Source organism: Mesoplodon bidens, assembly GCF_964165515.1.
Source record: "Mesoplodon bidens genome assembly, chromosome: 3".
NCBI lineage: Eukaryota > Metazoa > Chordata > Mammalia > Artiodactyla > Ziphiidae > Mesoplodon > Mesoplodon bidens.
This window is the reverse complement of record NC_138178.1, coordinates 150,769,770-150,791,868: the sequence shown is the minus strand read 5'-3', so window position 1 is coordinate 150,791,868 and position 22,099 is coordinate 150,769,770. Positions and strand designations below refer to the sequence as shown.

The 22,099-nt window shown below is 41.0% G+C and overlaps 1 protein-coding gene across 5 annotated transcripts in view; it reads right to left on the bottom strand.

The window, feature by feature from the left end:
• YLPM1 (YLP motif containing 1) overlaps positions 1-22,099 on the bottom strand; it is an 82,165-nt gene that overhangs the window by 37,610 nt on the left and 22,456 nt on the right. For all 5 annotated transcript variants that reach the window (XR_014015374.1, XM_081228617.1, XM_081228618.1 and 2 more), the window contains exons 5-6: positions 3,020-5,131; positions 254-374 (exon numbers count right to left, since the gene is read on the bottom strand). Coding sequence is in view for 4 of the 5 variants with exons in the window: in XM_081228617.1 (XP_081084743.1) it covers positions 254-374; positions 3,020-5,131 (2,233 nt within the window). In the remaining variant the exon portion in view is untranslated. The remainder of the gene's footprint in view (positions 1-253; positions 375-3,019; positions 5,132-22,099) is intronic.

Below are 22,099 nucleotides of genomic sequence, written 5' to 3'. Positions count from 1 at the left end.
CACAAAGCCATATATATAGTTCAGGTGTGCTTGGTGTACTTATCAAACCCTGGGGGAAAAAGCATTTCTGTCACACTTTCGACCATACTCATAATATTTTCAAAGGTCCATTACCATTAGCTTTTTACTTTTCGAAAATTTACATTTTTTATAGAGGAAATTTATACTTATTGTAATACAAAAAAAAATCAAACGACATACAAACATACAAAGTAAGAACCATTTCATTTTCTGGGCACATATTTTCCCATACCGGATACATTCCAGGTCTTGAAGATGTATTCTGCAATCTCGAATCCTGGGGTGGTAGATGGTCAGGCATCTGTGGCTCAGACCCATAGTCTTTCATCTTTTGAAGCTGTTCTTTCTGTTCTCTGTAAACAAATAAAATTGCCATTGTACATAAGGCATGTGTTCTCCATTCCTAAATAACTATAATTAATATTGAAGAACAAAAAAGGAAACTAGAACCTTTTTTCAAACCCTCTACAGTGCCCATAAAGCATCTCCAGGGTAATACTCTCTTGCCTTTATGAGCTAACTGATCAGTCACCTACAACCTATAAAATAATGATAAATTATTGAAGATCTTCAAGGACCGATTCTAGAACCTGCCTCTTTAGTCTATTTTAATATCTCACCTACTTGTCATGTTTTTCTTTCATCCAACAAAAATCTCTCTTGCTATTTTTTTTTTGTTCAATAGTCTTTAGATAAGAGGTTGCAAAATGGTGGCACATAGGCCAAATATCAATGTATTTGGATATATATGAATATATAAAAAGGTTTTTTAAAATTTAGCTTCCATATTAGTTTTAAAATCTGAGCCAGCTGCCATTACTTACAAAGCAAAATAATACATTTTCCCATATAAATTCAAATTTTAAAGAGATCTGCAGACACTGGGCCTACATTCCCACATGCCAACAATCAGTTCAGTGGAGTAGTGGCTGCCCGCTTTAGATGAAGCAATTTGCCACAGTCCTCACCAAACCCAGTAGAGTTACACTGGCCCACTTTCACTCATTTTAGTTACCTGTCTGGTTCTTGTGGGCATGTTAGTTTACAGCCCCTGCGGTATACACTGAGAACAATTGTCAGTCTAAACCTTTAAAAACAACACTTCATACTCCTAAAGAGTAATTACATAACTCTTCCAGTTTTTCTTTAAATCACTGGTCAAATTCCCTTCACTTTTCCTTACAATGCCCACAGTAAACACATACAACATCTACCACAACCTCTTCAGACCTTTTACAATTTTCTCCCTACCATTTTGTAAAGTGTAATGACCCAAATGGACACAAAGTAAGGGTCAAGTATAAAAAAATATTATTTTCTGCCTCATGTAAATCATACTATGACTTTCCCAATACAACGTGACTGACCTGTATTCAACTATGACCACTCTTACCCATCACTTCACCTATTTTATTATGTGGCCTAGAAAGAGCTTTAAAAAAAGGATGATGAGGCACCTTGTATCCAGCATTTCTATACAAAGCAATAATGGGTGAAAAGGAAATTTCAAAAAGGAAAGGAAAGAAACCTTGGCAGCTTAGTAACACCAATCAGCTTGGTGTTCTCCATAAACAACATAGATTTTAGAGTTGGACAGACTGGGTTCAAATTCTAGGTTTACCAATTCTAGTAGCCAAGTGGTATACTCTCTGAGCCTTAGTGTCTTTGGTGAAGTGGGAATACTACTGCTTATCTTTGCAGGCCTTTGAGATAGGGATTTGAGATAGGAGGATTGAGATAATACATGCTAAATTATCAGCACAGTGCCAGCACACAGTAGGTGTTAAATTAAAGGTGTCCATAATTTAAAGGTGAACAGAGAATAGCTAAATGTTCTATAGCATACTTTTTCCACATTTACTACTTTCTTCAGGAGTAATCTGGAAAAGTCAAATCTCTTAGAGTGTATCTTCTATAGACCACAGAAATCTGTTTTGTTTCCTGAGGCACCTGATCTTTCATCTTTACTTACAGGTATTTTTCCTCATTATACTTTTTTAGTCAAAAAGCTTCAGTTATAATTTCAGTCAGCATAATCCACAAATGTAGACCAGAATTGAAAAATGAAAAAAACACAATACATTGGAATATATAAAAAACTAACCATTATTTTCACAAAACATTGCTAATTCCTAAGAAATTACTCAAAAAGTAATTTCTCATTGCAATCTGTCAGGGACTCCTAAATTCTCATCTCAGGATATAGTTGGTATAAGTATTACATGAATTAATACATACAAAGCACTTAGTACAGTTCCTGGTACACAGTAAGCATGCAATAAATGTTAGCTTTTATTATTACTGCTACTAATGGGAAGCATTATGTAGATACCTATACATAGTTGGGTGATTGTAAATCAAGAAATCCAAATTCTATTCTCCATCTCACAAAGAAAATATTTCATTATGTAGAAACAAGTAACATCCTCAAGTAGAGATACCTGCTTCTAGTTATAATGAAAGATAAAACATCCCAAAAAGAAAGAATCAATAGTTAGATATATCTGACGCTGCTTCCAGGTAAACCATTCTTAGCTTCAACAGAGAAAAATATAAATCCTTCCAGCACTTTCCAAAGTTATACCAAAGATTACCGAATATGAAGTCTATCAGATCTAATACCAAAGAACAAACTGCCTCAGGGGAAAAAAGGGATTTTACTACGTATGAGCTCTGTGAAATCCAGAGCACTGGAAAGTTGAAGTTTGAACTTGAAACAATCACAGGCATGACACGTCGGCAACATATCTACAAAAGCCAAGAATGGCTATCAAATTTTCATATTTCAGGACGTAAGTTTATAATTAATACAGTTAATTAATACAGTTCCTAAATATCCATCCTACCCTAAAACAGCACTCAATGACTAGAAATTAAAATTAAAATCATGTGGTAAGAACTTGAAAAAAAATGATTCCATTCGAATATAACACATCATTTTAAAAAGAGCAGTCTGAATGCAGTTTTGACTAAAAGAAATGATCTTAAGTTAACTTACCGAAGCATTTTCAGTTCTTGTGCAGCTTTCAAAATGATTTCATGCTGCCTCTGACTGAGAACCATTACCCCTCCAAGGCCTTGGTCAGAGTCTAAGTTTGCATCCGACCCCATCATTTCAGAAGAATGATGTGAGGAGGGCATATGTTCCGCCATGGGGGAATGTCTATCCACATCAGATGGGTACCATCTGTCTGACAATCGTTCTCTTTCCCAGTCCATTCTGTCAGGAATATAATCTCGCTTTTCCCGCCATGTATCTCCTCTTTCTGGGTACTCTCGGATCCTCAACTCACCCCTATCACGGAAATCTCGATCATACCCATGGTCTCGATTTCTTTCTTCTCGCCATCTATCATCCCGATATCTATCCACAGGTGGAAGAGGTGGGAGGGGTGGTAAAGGTGGAAGAGATGGAATATCTCGTTCACGGAACTGTGATTCTTGTTCATCCAGTGGTCTCCCATAATCTCTGTCCCACTCATTATCCAAATTTCTATCATACATATCCATAGGTCTTCCAATCCGATCCACATCCCTGTCCAAGTTCCTGTCCATTTCCCTGTTGTAGTCCTCGTCCATATCCTGATCTCTCTCCCAATCATCCCACCAAGGGCCTCGCCTATCTCCATCATGAGATCGAGATGGTGCCGAAAACCTGTCCTCTCTGTTATATGAATCTAGTGTATCATCTTGATAGTCATGTTCACATTCTCTCCAGTATCTCTCTCTATCCCAATCATCATGTCTTTCTCGTTCCACTGGAGCATTTCTACCATCTAATGGGAACTCTTCATGCCCTCTCTCTTCTCCATGGTTCCACGTTGCCCTAGGAGGCTCATCTCGGTGATATGAATACATTTTTTCCCCACCATCTCCTGGTTCTGGTCTAAATGGACCTCTGTCACGACCAAAATCTGGTCTTCCCAGACCCCTTTCCCGACTGCCAGGCCCTCGAGGTGGTCCCCTCTCCCTGCTCCCGGCTCTTCGGGGTGGTACTCTCTCTCTACTCCCAGGTCTTCGAGGGGGTCCTCTCTCCTGACTGCCAGCCCTCCGAGGTGGTCCCCTTTCTCGGCTGCCAGCTCTACCCCTCTCCTGGCTGCCCTGCAGACCACCTGGCATTTTCTCCCGACTGCTTCCTGGCCTCACCAAGCCTCTGTCCCGGCTGCCTTCTCCTCTACTCATCTTCTCTCGACTGTCTTCTCTTCTACCCATCATTTTATCACGAAAGTCTTCTTGCTTGACCAACCCTGGGCCACGGCTGATTGCCTGGCCTCGACCTCTATTTACTAGTCCTTTATCCCGTGTGTCTTCCATTCTGCTTTGCCCAGGACCTCTGTAAGATGAGCTGCTGCCGCGATTGCCTTCTAACCTATTATCTCTGTTATCTGGCCGAGGCAGGCCTTTATCTTGGTTGTTTTCTGAATGGGGAAGACCAATACCCAAAGGTTTAAAATCATTATCTGCAGTTAGTGATGCTGCTGCTGCTACTGCTGTTCCTCCCTCCATCCCCCCTGTTTTTGAGGGAAAAGTAGATTGAGAAGGTACAGGTTTATTTGCAAGGGGTACAGGCTGAGTAACAGCTTGGGCTTTGTCCATTTGAGTCTCCATACTTTGAGAATTCTGGTCCCAATTAGAAGGCTCTATGGGCCCCTCCGAGACTTCGCTTTTAGGTGGCTCTTGTTGAGAGTCGCTTAGATTCTCATTTGACTGAGCCGCCTTGGCATCCTTTACATCTGCAGCAATGGAAAATGCAGCTGATTGCATTTTAAAATTCTTCTGCTGGTTACTACTGGTGTCTGCTAATGGTTCTTTGTTTCCTGGTTCTGCTTGTGACTTAGGTTGCTGCTGATGTTGCTGTCCAAAAGCTGGTTTGGGGCCTTTCCACTGTGGTCCACTCTGTCGAGGACTGAGGGATGTATTGGGGGTAATATAGAACTGAGATGCTGGCCCCCGGGGAATCACTCCCCATTTGCTTTTAGCACCCTCTGTTGGGTGACCTTCATATCTGGGTCTTGGCCCATCGGGGCGATTTCCTTCAAAACGAGGCCCTTTGGGTCTCGGTCCTTCACACCTTGACCCTAAATCCTCAAATCTTCGAGGACCATCAAATCTACAAGTAAAACAAAAGATATTACTCAAGACAGTAAAGCAGAAAAAAAAAATTCTCCATGTAAAAATATTTAAGGCAATCTTGCCTTAGTATCTGTTTACAAAAATGACTCTTGGTCATTAAACAAACCCTGAGATATCTGTATCTTAGAACCAGTATGTTAAGGTGGCAGAGCTCAGAAGGTCTCAGGACAAATCTCCTGCAGCAAGTCACGGATATGCTGAATTGTTAAAAAGCAATTATAAATATTGTGCCTTAGTAGACAGAAAAGTCCACTCATTTCAAACAGAAAAAAAAGTCCCGTAGCTAATTCTGAGAGTACTTTTAGAGTTAAATTATAACTAAAAACTAAATATGAAACAATTAACAAGATAATATAGGATGATTATAGATATTGTTGGAGCTAACATTATCATCTTGACTAACTGACAAAAGTTTAAAAAACAGCAGCCAGCTATGCCTTAAGAGCATGCCCTGACATTTAAAAATCTGGACAGAGATATTTTTGCTATAGACCCACTTGCATATTCGGTAAATATTTAGTGTATATCCTCTGTCAGGCACTATGCTACATCCAAGGGATACGTGAATAAAATGTCTTCTTTACCCTCAAAGGGTTTACAATGGAAAAGAAAGAATCTAAGTGTAAATAACTGCCAAAAGGTACAATGACTAAAGTCTATCTGCATATAATAAGGGCAACAGAGGAGAGAATGGTCAGTTCTACCAGGGTGAAGGTGGTGCTCTCCAATAAAGGCTTTATATAATAGAAGATGCTTAAGTTAACTCTTGAAAAACAAATTCTCAGAGATCAGGTTAACAGAGAGTATTGGAGATGACGGGAGTGGGTGGCAAGGACATCTCAGGATAAGGAAGCATTATGAGGAAAGGCAGAGAAACACATACCAGCATAGCATGTTTGGCAAACAGTTTAGCATGGCTGAAAGGAAGAGGAAACAAAGTCTAGGACACCTAGGAAAGGAGAAGGAGTGGAAAAGCAGCACACTAAGAGATAAGGTAAAGAGGCAGGCAAGGGTCAATCTCCAGAAGACCTTGTATACCTCGGTGGCATGGACTACTGGTACACCTCCAATATTCATTCCCCCTTTTTCTACAGTAATTGAGCCTCTCCATTACTAGCTAGACATAAGGACAGCCAGACTAAAAACTCTTTTTCCAAAACTCTCTGGCAGTTGGAACTCTTATCCATGTTCTGGCCAATGAGCTGAGAGTGAAAATGATTTACACATCCTTCCAGGTTGTAAACTTAAAGGGAAGAACACATCCTTCTCTTCACCATTTTCTTTTTCATGCTGGCTCTGACATGGTGGTGAGGCATCCTGAACCGTGTAGATAAGGGCAACATACTAAGAGATGGTAAAGTAACAAATCAGAAAGAACCTGGATTCTTGACACTGTAGAGCCACCATACAAGTCCTGAGAGAGAATAAACTTCTAACGTGTTAAAGCCATGTGACTTTGGATCTCTGTTACAACAGATGAATTAATTCAGCTGGGTAAGGAGTTGGAAATTACCGTAGAGCCACTAAATATGACGTGATTTTTAAAAGATTTCTCTAGCAGAAAAGTAGTAGATGGGTAAGTGGGAAAAGCTAACTGTAGATTGTCTCTACAATTTGAGTAAGTGAAGGTGAAGTCTGTTCTAAGGCAGTGATTGATTTGAGGATGTAAAGGAGGAGGTAAAAGTGAGAGATGTGAAGGAAAGTAAAGCTGATAAATTTTCTAACACGTGGGATTAAAATAATGGAAAAGGAAGAATTTAGGATGGTTCCAAGGTTTTTGGCTTCGGTGATGGTGATGCCTTTCATGCCTCTAATGAGAAATAGAAGGGTTTTTCTTTCATTTGTTAGGGAAATAAATGAGAGTAATAAATTCGGTTTCAGCAAAATATTAACTTCCCATCCCTGTGACATCAGTCTTTGGTGATCTAGAAGTCTTAGTTTCAAAGGGAGAATGCGTCTATCAGGGGACACAACAATGACTCTATTAAACTCCAGTTCAGACTGCCATCTGGCCACTTTAGGTTCTGAATCAACAAGCAAAAAAGGGAGTTATTGTACTGGCTGGGGGGGGGATTAATCCTGTCGTTCAAGGGGAAATTGGGTTATTTCTACACAGTGAGGGTGAGGAGTATGTCTGGAATGGAGGAGATCCTCTAGGACACCCCTTAGTACTTCCATGTCCTGTGATTAAAGTCAACAGAAAACTACAATAACTCAATTCAGGCAGGGTTGAGAATAGCTCAAACCTTTCAAAAATGAAGGTTTGGGTCACTCCACCAGACAAGGAACCAAGACCAGCTGAGGTGCTCACTGAGAGCAAAGGGAATATGGATTAAGTAGAGGAAGAAGGCAAGTTATAAATACCAACTGTAATTACATGACCAGTTGCTGAAATAAGGGCTGTGATAGTTACGAATATTTCTTCCTTAACGTTTGATATTAAATGTTTAAATATATATTTATTAGTCAAATATTTTTGATTGATTTTTCTTCCTTATCATCTAACATAAGATGTATTAGTACTAGCTAGCTTTATATCTCAGAATTTAAGTTACAGAATATCAAAGAGGGGATGTAAACCAGCTAGGGAGAATGACGATTTCCCCAAAGACAAAAAAGGGGCTTTATAATCTTTTCTGGGGAAAGGGTTAGAAAATTTCTGGTTGTCCAGGGAGAAATGTTTCATGTTAGATACAAAAATCTCCCCTGTGACCCACCCTAATAAGAAACATAGAAGAAAGAAAGAAACATGGCTGGAAAATGTACTTCAGCCCAGCCAAGTTGACACTATATAGAGTCATCGCAAGGAATTAAAAAATACATAAACTCATGCCGCGGAGCAACTAAGCCCATGCGCCACAACTACTGAGCCTGCGCTCTAGAGCCCAAGAGCCACAACTACTGAAGCCTGCGTGCCTAGAGCCGGTGCTCCGTAACAAGAGAAGCCACCGCAATAAGAAGCCCGCGTACTGCAACGAAGAGTAGCCCCCGCTCGCAACAACTAGAGAAAGCCCACGCGCAGCAACGAAAACCCAATGCAGAAATAAATAAATAAATAACGTTTTAAAAATAAATAAATTAAAATAAAAATACATAAAGTCACTATAAACAGAGAGAAGGGGCTACCAGTAGATGAGAATTTTGTTTTTAAATTCTGGAAGACAAAGAACAAACATGAGTGGTAACATATGGAACAGGAAGAAGCCGCAGTTTAGAGTGCTGGTAGCAGAGAAGGATACAATCAAAATGGGGCTGGCCTGCCCACAGAAACCCAGAGAGGATCAGGACTCTCAGAATCCAGGGATGCTGGGGAAAGACAAGTAAGACTTGGGGCTAAAATTATGTAAATTAAAATCTATATTCAGAACCACTGATCAGCCTTTCCCTGGTCTTGAATGTCTCTAAATGCCTGAATTTGAGAGTCCCGTAGCGTTAGCACAGTTTTTGCCCTATCACCTAAAGCAAAGTCTGACAATTGGTTAGCCCTCTACATACACACAGAGCTCCCAATCAGCTTCAGTGTCTCCCACTCTTAAACATAAATGGACAACCAGAGATCACAATGTATTTGAGAAATGTCTCCAAAATGAAAAGAAGAGACCAAAGATAAACAGAACATGGATCTGGAGGAAACAGACATAATGCAAAAAAAAAAAAAACAACAGAAAAGAACTTAAAAAAAAAACAACCCTCAAGTTAGTATCCTCAGAGACATTCTTAAAGATACTGTATCAGTAAATTGACAACAATTTGCTATATATAAAAAAGGATCAGGACTTCCCTGGTGGCACAGTGGTTAAGAATCCACCTGCCGGGCTTCCCTGGTGGTGCAGTGGTTGAGAGTCCGCCTGCCGATGCAGGGGACACGGGTTCGTGCCCCGGTCTGGGAAGATCCCACATGCTGCGGAGCAGCTGGGCCCGTGAGCCATGGACGCTGAGCCTGTGCGTCCAGAGCCTGTGCTCCGCAATGGGAGAGGTCACAGCGGTGAGAGGCCCGCGTACCGGAAAAAAAAAAAAAAAAAAAAAAAAAAAGAATCCACCTGCCAATGCAGGGGACATGGGTTTGAGCCCTGGTTTGGGAAGATCCCACATGCCGTGGAGTAACTAAGCCCCTGCACCACAACTACTGAGCCTGCGCTCTAGAGCCCGCGAGCCACAACTACTGAAGCCCGGGCACCTAGAGCCTGTGCTCTGCAACAAGAGAAGCCATTGCAACTAGAAGCATGCACACCACAACGAAGAGTAGCCCCCCTGGGCTTCCCTGGTGGCGCAGTGGTTGAGAGTGTGCCTGCCGATGCAGGGGACACGGGTTATGCCCCAGTCCGGGAAGATCCCACATGCCGCGGAGCGGCTGGGCCCGTGAGCCATGGCCGCTGAGCCTGTGCGTCCGGAGCCTGTGCTCCACAAGGGGAGAGGCCACGACAGTGAGAGGCCCGTGTACCACAAAACAAACAAACAAAAAAGAATAGCCCCCACTCACTGCAACTAGAGAAAGTCTGTGCAGAGCAATGAATATCCAATGCAGCCAAAAATAAATAAATGAATAAATTTATTTAAAAAAAAAGGATCAGAACCAGAACTGTAGAACTGTTTTTTAATTCTCAAAATTTAAAAAAACGCAATAGAGCATGGTAATGGATTTATGGCGGGTCCTTCTCTATGGGCCTCTCATAGTGTACCCATGCCAGAGTAAATTGCAGCCTCGAACCATTGCCCAGCCTCCTTACCTGTGGGCTGTGAGCACTGAAGGGTGTTGTACGTATAAAAAATAAATAAATAAATAAATAAAAATAAAAAAACGCAATAAAAGGATTAGAAGTATCTCAGAAAGTACAACAAAATGAGAGAGAATAGAGACAAATATGATCAATCCAAGAGGTCCAAATCCTACAAATGAAGAGTTCCAGAAAGATAAAAACAGAAAATAAGAGTACATAAATAAATAAATGAAGAAATAGGACAAAGAAATTTCCCAGAGTTAAGAGACTCTAATCTCCAGATGGAAAGGGCCCAGCTCACTAAGTATCCAGTACAGTCAATAAAACTAAACAAACAAAAACCACTATAAAATACTAAAAGAAAACGGATTAAATAAAAAGATTCTGGCAGTAGGGAGAAACCATCTAAAAAGGAAAAGAATCAAAACAGTACAACAGCTACACTAGGTAACAGAAGAAAAGAGGGGGCTTCCCTGGTGGCGCAGTGGTTGGGAGTCCGCCTGCCGATGCAGGGAACACGGGTTCATGCCCCAGTCCGGGAAGATCCCACATGCCGCGGAGCGGCTGGGCCCGTGAGCCATGGCCGCTGAGCCTGCGCTCCGCAACGGGAGAGGCCACAACAGTGAGAGGCACGTATACCTCAAAAAAAAAAAGAAAAGAGAATGCTCGCTGACCCTAAAACCTTGACATTAAACGCTGATCCTAAATTATGTTCAACTTCAGTAAACAGTATATAAACAGTATTAAATAGTATGGTACAAAAACAAACACACATATCAATGGAACAGAATAAAGAACCTAAAAATAAACCCATGTTTATACTAATTCATGATGAAGGAGCCAAGAATATAAATACAATGGAGAAAGGATAGTCTCTTCAATAAATGGTATCGGTAAAACTGGACAGCCACATGCAAAAGAATGAAACTGGACTATTACCTTACACCATACACAAAAATTAACTCAAAATAGATGAAAGAAAAACAAATAGATGAAAGACTTGAGTGTAAGACCTGAAACCATGAAACTCCTAGAAGAAATATAGGCAGTAGGCTCCTTGACATAGATCTTGGCAATGATTTTTTGATTCTGTCACCAAAAGCAAAGCAACAGGGACTTCCCTGGTGGTGTAGTGGTTAAGAATCTGCCTGCCAATGCAGGGAACGTGGGTTTGAGCCCTGGTCTGGGAAGATCCCACATGCCGTGGAGCAACTAAGCCCATGCATCACAACTACTGAGCCTGCAAGCCATAACTACTGAGCCCGCATGCCACAACTACAGAAGCCCAAGCACCTAGAGCCTGCGCTACACAACAAGACACCACAATGAGAAGCCCACACAACTCAACGAAGAGTAGCCCCTGGTCGCCACAACTAGAGAATAGCCTGCGTGCAGCAGTGAAGACCCAATGCAGCCAAAAATAAATAAAGTAAATAAAAATTTTAAAAAAGCTTACTTAAAAAAAAAGCAAAACAACAAAAACAAAAATAAAGTGGGACTACATCAAACTAAAAAGCTTCTGCACAGCAAAGCAAACCATCAATAAAATGAAAAGGCAGCCTACTGAATGGGAGAAAATATTTGCAAATCATGTATCTGATAAGGGGCTAATTCCAAAATATATAAAGAACTCATACAACAGCAAAAAAAGAAACAATATGATTTTAAAATGAGCAGAAGATCACAGACACTTTTCCAACAGACAAATGACATTTTTCCAAAGAAGATACACAGATGTCTTTCCAAAGAAGATACACAGATGTCTTTCCAAAGAAGACATCATGAAAAGATGCCCTACATCACTAATCATCAGGGAAATGCAAATCAAAACCACAATGAGATAGTACTTTACATTTGTTAGAAAGGCTATTATCAAAAAGACTAGAAATGGCGCTTCCCTGATGGTGCAGTGGTTGAGAGTCCCCCTGCCAGTGCAGGGGACACGGGTTCGTGCCCCGGTCCGGGAAGATCCCACATACCACGGAGCAGCTGGGCCCGTGAGCCATGGCCGCTGAGCCTGCGCGTCCGGAGCCTGTGCTCTGCAATGGGAGAGGCCACAACAGTGAGAGGCCCGCATACCGCAAAAAAAAAAAAAAGACTAGAAATAACAAGTGTTGGCAAGGATACAGAGAAAAGGGAATCCTTGTGTACTATTGGTAGGAATGAAAACTGGTGAAGCCCACTATGGAAAACAGTATGAAGGCTCTTCAAAATATTAAAAATAGAACTATCATATGACCCAGCAATTCCACTTCTGGGTATTTATTGGAAGAAAATGAAAAAACTAACTCAAAAAGATATATGCACCTCCCCCCAACCCCATGTTCAATGCAGCATCATTTACAATAGATGAGGTATGGAAACAACCTAAGTGTCCATTGATGGATGAATGGATAACGAAGATGTGGTATATACATTCAATGGAATATTATTCAGCCACAAAAAACAATGAAATCTTTTCGTTTGCAACGATATAAATGGACCTGCAGAGCATTATGCTAAGTGAAATAAGTCAGAGGAAGACATACTGTATGATCTCTCTTATATTTGGAATCTTAAAAAAATTTTAATTAATTAAAAAACCAAGCTCATAGATATGGAGAACAGACTGATGGCTGCCAGAGGCAGGGTGTGGAGGTGGGAAAAATGGGTAAACTTTTTGTTTTCTTTTGTTTTTTAGTTTACATAAATTATAATAAAAATATATTCAACCTCAAATTACATATCCAAATTACTAATCAAGTGTGAGGTTAGATTAAAACATTTTCAGGCATGCAAGGGCTCAGGAAACTCCAACCCACAATTTCTTAGTTGAGCATGCACTCCAGGAAAAGGAGGCACTAAACCACAAACTGGAAGCCATGAGATTCAGTAAACAGTGAATCCAATCTAGAAGGAGAGTCAAGGGAAATGCTGGAGTAACAGCCATATGACAGATCTTGAGAGCAGCAAACCAGCCAACCAGCCCAGGCAAAAGCAAGAGAATGCATGAATCTGGGGGAGAGATCTCAAGAGAAAAAGAGATGTTGCTTTTGAGACTGGAGTTGGAGGATTATTTTAAAGATGCTGTAAGAAGAGGGACTTACCTGGTGGTCCAGGGGCTAAGCCCGCGTGCCACAACTACTGAGACTGCGCATCACAACTAGAGAGCCCACATGCCACAGCTAGAGAGAAGTCTGTGTGCCACAACTAGAGAAGCCTGTGTGCCACAACTAAGAGCCCATACACTGCAACAAGACCCTGCGTGCCACAACTAAGACCCAATGCAGCCGAATAAATAAATAAAATATTTTTTTAAAAAGATGTTGCAAGAAGAAAGGCAATTGGAAATTCTAAAAAAGTTATTATGCTAAAGGAAATGTAATCACAGTACACCGCTTGCCTCTATGAACATTATTTACTGAATGAAATAAATATATTGGGCAGATGGGGTTAGAGAACAGTATAAGAACTAAACTTTTATCTATCAGAATAGGAAGTAAACATGTAGTATCTAATGTATAAGTATACATGTATAAGTCAAGAAAGGAGCAACACATTATTTAGTGATATGAAGGTAACTACCAAAAGAAACAGCTAAAGAATTAAAAGATGTCATTAGGAAACACGTCTAGGGTGGTTTGGGGCAGTGGGTGGTTGTTTATCTTGATTTTTAAAAAACTATGTGTATGTATCACTTTGATAAAAATGTAAAATGTATTTCTTTAAAAGACACACAGAGAGTGTTAGCCCTAACCAGGAAAAGGGCTTCTTCTGAGACTACAAGAAAGATAAGGATGGCAACTTAAGTAATGGTAAGGCCTGGAAGTGAGTTTCACTGGGCCTGAAAGCCTTGATTCTCTCTGTGAAGCAGGAAGCTAAATGAAAGATACAAAGAGAAATAATAATGTTTGCTAAGACGGAGAAAGCAGCATTAGCACAGATGGTCTATGCAAAATAGTGAAGGCTTGACACAGCTATTGTTGGACAAAGAGGAAAGGAGCTGACCAGGTGCTTGACAAAACTATGTCACAGGGAACTCCTGGTTAGGACTCTGAGCTTCCACTTTGATCCCTGTTCAGGGAACTAAGATCCCACAAGCTGCGTGATACAGCCCCCCCAAAAACAGGTACGCTGCAATGCTAAAGATAAAGACCACATATTTATGAAGGAAAAAAAGTATACCATTTCAGGTTTTGTGATGATTTGGTTCCTTTTCTTGAAGTTACATTTATTAATTCAAAGTGTCTGAAATAACACCTTAGGTCATTAAAGATATGTAAAGTCATCTGTTTTGTATTGAATTCAGCAATTTTTAGTTCATATAAGTGATAAGACTATATATAATACACAAGTCAGTATAAGAACACTTTTCAACATGTTAGCTAGTGTTATAATCAAATTCTGAATATGAATGAACTGCTTTCCAACTAAACTGTGAATGCCTTGAGAATTTTACCCATAACTAAGACATTCTGACATAAGCAACATTTATTGAACACCTACTAATTGTCATGTACTGTGTTAGTGCTGGAAATAAACTGATACCTAGCCTCAAGGAGTTCACAGTCCATAAGAAGAATGAAACAAGTAAATCAACAGTTAGAACAGAATTCGAGAAATATGGGGCATGTTGGTCTTGCTCACTTAAGTATCCCCAATGTCTGACTCACTGAAAGATCTCGACACATAATTATAGAAGTGTCATCCCCAGGGCAGGAAAAGTAGGAATCGATAAAGCAAAAAATGACAGAAAGGGGATTCCAAACAAGGAAAAGAGCATATGCAAAGGCCAGAGGGAAGGATAAAGAAAGCAGGAGGCACTAAAAGGTGTGAAGATATAGAAGAAGTGAACATGGCGGAAAAGTTGTAAAACGTAATGAACTCACTTCTGTAAGCCTCATGCCTGCATATATAATATGCAGTGTTTATGAAAAGGTAGGGTGCTTTGCTTTTAGATTTAATTGTTGACCAGGAGCCAAGGGTCATCATTTTATTTTTATTTGGGGAGTCAGAATATGTTAAACCAATTGAAATATACTTTCAACACTACATATAAATGGAAATTAGTTATCAATACTGCACTTCAAATTTTTCAAAGTTCAAGGATGTTAAAAATGTCAGACTATCAAAACCTTTTTGATTTATAAAAGTAAAGAGCTTTTAGGACTTTGGAATAAATATATTAAGAGATACTCATATTAAACATATGTACGAAAATAAGCCATCTTTACATCAACACAATGAACTACTATGGCCTTTTTAACGTATAAAAACGTACTGGAAATAAAGTACAAACGTAGTATACATTCACTAAATACAACCACACAAAAACACACGCATTGTACGTTGGTTAGATGAAAAGAAAAAAAGACAAATATCTGGTGTTTAAATATTTTGAAAATTTCTGCTTGTACAGTTAGGTATTTCATAAACTTCTAAAAAATAATATCCCTAAAACTAGGTATGAAACCATTAGAACTAGGTATAAAAATTTCAAAACTTGATACAAAAAATATACTCCAAATTGGGTACAAAAACTTAAAGAGGGATGCAGAAATACAAATACCCTTAAACAAGATAATGTCTGATTATCACAATATATAAACACATTCACATCAGCAGACCACGGTAATTACAAGATTTTAAATTCTGGAATCAAATTCCTGCCCTTTTAGTTTTCATGTGAAATAATGCCATTTTCTAATATGTATAACCAAGATCCTAAAATCAAAATTCCGAAGAGAAATAATCACTATAAACAGGAAAAGCCATGGCAAATGGAAGCATTAAGAAAAATTATAGTGTTCATAGTCCCTTGTTAAACCTAGTAAGACAGCTACAGAATGGAAGAGGTCACAATTCCAATCCTAAAACTAATCAAAAATAGGTATAACTGATCAGAAGCCTTGATATTATTAAAATGTCAGTTCTTCCTCAACATGGTCAATAGAGTCTATGCAATGTTCAGCAAAATTCCAGCGGTTTTTTGAAAACTGACAAGCTGCTTCTAAGCATTATATGGGAAACAGAAAAGGACCAAGAATGGTCAAGACAATCTAGATCAGGGGTCAGCAAACTACGGCCCAGGGCCAAACCCAGTTAAGACTGACTTTTAAAATATTTTTATAGGTTAAAAAAGAAAGAAAGAAAAAAAGGAAGAAAGAAAAATATTTGACAGAGACCAAACATGGCCCACAAAGCCTAAAAATATTTACCATTCAGCCCTTCACAGAAAATCCCTGATCTAGAAACATAGAACTGGAGGACTTACACTAAGAGATATCAAGATTTATTATGAAGCTACATAATTAAAACTATTTGACAGTGGTGCAAGGATAGACAAATAAACCAAAGTAACAGAGTCCACAGACAAATCCACATATATAGTCACTTGATTTATGATGGAGACACTGTAAAGTAGTAAGAAAAGGATGGCTTTTTCAATAAATGGTACTGGGGTCAACTTGATAGCCATATGGAAAACAATGAACTTTACCCTACCTCATACTATACATTAACAGAAAAATCAATTCTATATGGATTGTTGATTTTAAAATAGAAAGGTAAAACAATAAAAGAAAACAAATACAATAATGTATTTATGGCCTTGGAGTAAGCAAAGATCTCTTAAACAGCACATGAAAAGGCACTAACCATAAAGAAAAGATCAATAAATTAGACTACTAAATTAAAAAAATCAAGAATTTCTATTAATCAAAAGATACCACTGGGCTTCACTGGTGGCGCAGTGGTTGAGAGTCCGCCTGCCGATGCAGGGGATACGGGTTCATGCCCCGGTCCGGGAAGATCCCACATGCCGTGGAGTGGCTGGGCCCGTGAGCCATGGCCACTGAGCCTGCGCGTCCGGAGCCTGTGCTCCGCAATGGGAGAGGCCACAACAGTGAGAGGCCCGCGTACCACAAACAAACAAACAAACAAAAAAAGATACCATTAACCCTTGGGGTTCATTTGGGTTCAATGGAATCAATTATAGTTTTTGAGTTTTTTAAAAACAGTTCTATTTGTAAGGATTGATATTTCATGACTTTTTTCTTCCTACAGGCTTTCCTAAGAACAAAGAGAAAATTTACTTTTTGAAAAATAGAATGAAGTTTACATTATCTTGCAATTACCATATAGGTCCACTGAATTCTTTCATAAACCTAAGATACATTATGGGATCTTCTTTCTATATACTGAAACATTTTGTGATCTTCTTATCCTAGAATTCATTATTACTCATCATTCCTTATCAATTATCCCCAACTATGCTAAAGATCAAAATACAAAGACAACAAAAGAATGATAGAATTGTAAAATAAGCTGTCACCCCTCCTTGCATTGCCCCAAATATTGCAGCCTGCTTTTAGGCTTCATTGAGCACAACTGAGAATTCAGAAATTTTCATTTCCTGACAAAGAAAAGTGACAGAGAAAGTTGTGTCAAAATTATTAGATGGGCCTTCCCTGGTGGCGCAGTGGTTAAGAATCCATCCACCAACGCAGGGAACACAGGTTCAAGTCCGGGTCCGGGAAGATCCCACATGCCGCAGAGCAACTAAACCCGTGCGCCACAACTACTGAGCCCATGCTCTAGAGCCCACGAGCCACAACTACTGAAGCCCGCGTGCCTAAAGCCCATGCTCCATAACAAGAGAAGCCACCACAATGAGAAGCCCACGCACTGCAATGAAGAGTAGCCCCCACTCGACAGAACTAGAGAAAGCCTGCACACAGCAACGAAGACCCAACGCAGCCAAAAATAAAATAAATAAATAAATTTATTTAAAAAAAATTATTAGGGCTTCCCTGGTGGCGCAGTGGTTGAGAGTCCGCCTGCCAATGCAGGGGACATGGGTTCGTGCCCCGGTCTGCGAAGATCCCACATGCTGCGGAGTGGCTGGGCCCATGAGCCGTGGCCGCCGAGCCTGTGCGTCCGGAGCCTGTGCTCCGCAACAGGAAGGGCCACAACAGTGAGAGGCCCGCGTACCACAAAAGAAAAAAAAATTATTAAATGAATCAAAAGATAAATGCAGAGACAGCTACACTCTAGGTCCTAATAAAGATGTGAAATTAATCATACAAGCAAAATCTCTGACTATGAGTCCTCGGCTGACAATATCCTAGATGAATATTCTCAAACTCAAGATAGATGAGTGAACAATATATTTCTAAGGACAGAAAGGAAATGTGGTATCGTCATCCAGTTAGTTATTAAACAGGAAAGACTTCATCACGTATTTTTGGCAAGAACCTGGACCATTCTGCTTTGCTAAAAGAATATGTGACAGAATTATTTCATCTTCTATAATGTTTGTGTGTCAAAATTTACTTGATGCAAAGAGTTTTACTCTTTTAAAATTTTTAGGGGCTTCCCTAGTGGCGCAGTGGTTAAGGGCCTCCTGCCAATGCAGTGGACATGGATTTGAGCCCTGGTCCGGGAAGATCCCACATGCCACAGAGCAACTAAGCCTGTGTGTCACAACTACTGAGCCTGCGCTCTAGAGCCCACAAGCCACAACTACTGAGCACACGTGCCACAACTACTGAAGCCCACACGCCTAGAGCCCATGCTCAACAAGAGAAGCCACCGCAATGAGAAGCCCACGCAACTCAACGAAGAGTAGCCCCCGCTCGCCGCAACTAGAGAAAGCCTGCGTGCAGCAACGAAGACCCAACGCAGACAAAAATAAATAAATTAATAAAAAAAAATTAATTAAAATTTCTAGTAAGTTGTTTTCATTATGCCTTTGTAAAACTACTTTTAAATTAAAAAAATAAAAAGGTTCCAGGACTTCCCTGGTGGTCCAGGGGGTAAGACTCCATGTTCCCAATGCAGGGGGCCCGGGTTCAATCCTGAGTTGGGAAACTAGATCCCACATGCATGCCGCATTTAAGAGTTCACGTGCCGTAACTAAGAGTCCACAACTGCAACTAAGAAGCCTGCATGCTGCAACTAACAGTCAGCATGCTGCAACTAAAGACTGCGCATGCCGCAACTAAAACCCGGCGCAGCTAAAATATAAATAAATTAATTTAAAAAAAAAATATATATATATATATATATATATTTGGCGGTACGTGGGCCTCTCACTGCTGTGGCCTCTCCCGTTGCGGAGCACAGGCTCCGGATGCGCAGGCTCAGCGGCCATGGCCCACGAGCCCAGCTGCTCCGTGGCATGTGGGATCTTCCCAGACCGGGGCACGAACCCGTGTCCCCTGCATCGGCAGGCGGACTCTCAACCACTGCGCCACCAGGGAAGCCCCTAAATAAATATTTCTTTAAAAGTTCCTATGGACCATCTAGATGGTAAAGTGAAGACTACTTTCTTTTAGTATACTGAAGGATAAGAATGCAAAAAGTGCTGCAGAGTGAGAAATAGTCAAGACAATCTAGACATATGAACTGATATCTAGTATATATAAAGGACTCTTACAAACCAATAAGAAAAAAACATAACCCAACAGAAAAACAGGGAAAAGACTTGAATCAGCATTTCATAAAAGAGGAAATCCAACTGAACGAAAATCAAATGGAATGGAAGTCAATCTCATTCGTCATCAGGGAAATATAAATTAAAGCCATATTACAATACCACTAGACATCCACCAAGATTGCTAAAATTTTAAAGTTTAATAACACCAAGTACTAATGAGGATACAAAAAAACTGGAATACAGAAACACTGGTGGTGAGAGTGTAAACTGACACAACCACTTTGGAAAACTGTTTGACGGTATCTCTCAAAGCAGAACATATTTGTACTCTTATGACCAAGCAATTCCCGTCCTTGGCATATATCTAAACAAAATTAAATACACACACACACACACACACACACACACACACACCCCTAAAGGGACATATACAGCACCAAAGACACAAAGCAGTGTTTTTCATAATAAGCACCAAAAACTTAAATGACCATCAATATTAGAATGGATAAACAAATTGTGATATATTCATACAATAAAATACTGTAAAGAAATGAGAATGAGCGGAGATCACCTTCCTCCCCACAGATACACCAGAAATACAGCTACACGTGGAACAACTCCTACAGAACACCTACTGAACGCTGGCAGAAAACCTCAGACCTACCAAAAGGCAAGAAACTCCCCACGTACCTGGGTAGGGCAAAGTGGAGAGACTGCCGCACAGAGGATCGGTGCTAACCGGCACTCACCAGCCCGAGAGGCTTGTGTGCTCGCCCGCCGGGGCGGGCGGCGCTGGGAGCTGAGGCTCGGGCTCCAGTCGGAGCGCAGGGAGAGGACTGGGGCTGGCGGCATGAACACATCCTGAAGGGGCTAATGCGCCACAGCTAGCCGGGAGGGAGTCCGGGAAAAGGTCTGGACCTGCCGAAGAGGCAAGAGACTTTTTCTTCCCTCTTTGTTTCCTGGTGCGCGAGGAGAGGGGATTAAGAGCGCTGCTTAAGGGAGCTCCAGAGACGGGCGCGAACCACGGCTGGAAGCGCGGACCACAGAGACGGGCGTGGGACACTGGGGCTGCTGCCGCCGCCACGAGGCCTGTATGCGAGCGCAGGTCACTGTCCACGCCCCCCTTCCGGGGAACTTGTGCAGCCCGTCACTGCCGGGGTCCCGGGATGCACAGACGGCTTCCCTGGGAGAACGCACGGCGCGCCTCGGGCTGGCGCAACGTCACGCCGGCCTCTGCCGCTGCAGGCTCGCCCCCGCACTCCGTGCCCCTGCCTCCCCCCCGGCCTGAGTGAGCCAGACTCCCCACAGCGGCTGCTCCTTTAACCCTGTCCTGTCTGAGTGAAGAACAGACGCCCTCCGGCGACCTACACAGAGAGGAGGGGCCAAATCCAAAGCTGAGACCTGGGAGCTGTGAGAACAAAGAAGAGAAAGGGAAATCTCTCCCAGCAGCCTCAGAAGCAGCGGATTAAAGCTCCACAATCAACTTGATGTACCCTGCATCTGTGGAATACATGAAGAGACAACGAATAAGCCCAAATTGAGGAGCCAGGAGTCAGTGCTGTGCCTCTGAGGTGGGAGAGCCAACTTCAGGACACTGGTCCACAAGAGACCTCCCAGCTCCACATAATATCAAACGGCGAAAATCTTCCAGAGATCTCCATCTCAACACCAGCACCCAGTTTCACTCAATGACCAGCAAGCTACAGTGCTGGACACCCTATGCCAAATAACTAGCAAGACAGGAACACAACGCCACCCATTAGCGGAGAGGCTGCCTAAAATCATAAAACGTCTGCAGACACCCCAAAACACACCACCAGACATGGACCTGCCCACCAGAAAGACAAGATCCAGCCTCATCCACCAGAACACAGGCACTAGTCACCTCCACCAGGAAGCCTACACAACCCACTAAACCAACCTTAGCCACTGGGAACAGACACCAAAAACAACGGGAACTACGAACCTTCAGCCTGCAAAAAGGAGACCCCAAACACAGTAACATAAGCAAAATGAGAAGGCAGAAAAACACACAGCAGGAGAAGGAGCAAGATAAAAACCCACCAGACCTAACAAATGAAGAGGTAATAGGCAATCTACCTGAAAAAGAATTCAGAATAATGATAGTAAAGATGATCCAAAATCTTGGAAACAGAATAGACAAAATGCAAGAAACAGTTAACAAGGACCTAGAAGAACTAAAGATGAATCAAGCAACAATTAAAAACACAATAAATGAAATGAAAAATACTCTAGATGGGATCAATAGCAGAATAACAGAGGCAGAAGAACGGATAAGTGATGTGGAAGATAAAATAGTGGAAATAACTACTGCAGAGCAGAAGAAAGAAAAAAGAATGAAAAGAACTGAGGACAGTCTCAGAGACCTCTAGGACAACATTAAATGCACCAACATTCAAATTATAGGGGTTCCAGAAGAAGAAGAGAAAAAGAAAGGGACTGAGAAAATATTTGAAGAGATTATAGTTGAAAACTTCCCTAATATGGGAAAGGAAATAGTTAATCAAGTCCAGGAGGCACAGAGAGTCCCATACAGGATAAATCCAAGGAGAAATACGCCAAGACACATATTAATCAAACTGTCAAAAATTAAATACAAAGAAAACATATTAAAAGCAGCAAGGGAAAAACAATAAATAACACACAAGGGAATCCCCATAATGTTAACAGCTGATCTTTCAGCAGAAACTCTGCAAGCCAGAAGGGACTGGCAGGACATACTTAAAGTGATGAAGGAGAAAAACCTGCAACCAAGATTACTCTACCCAGCAAGGATCTCATTCAGATT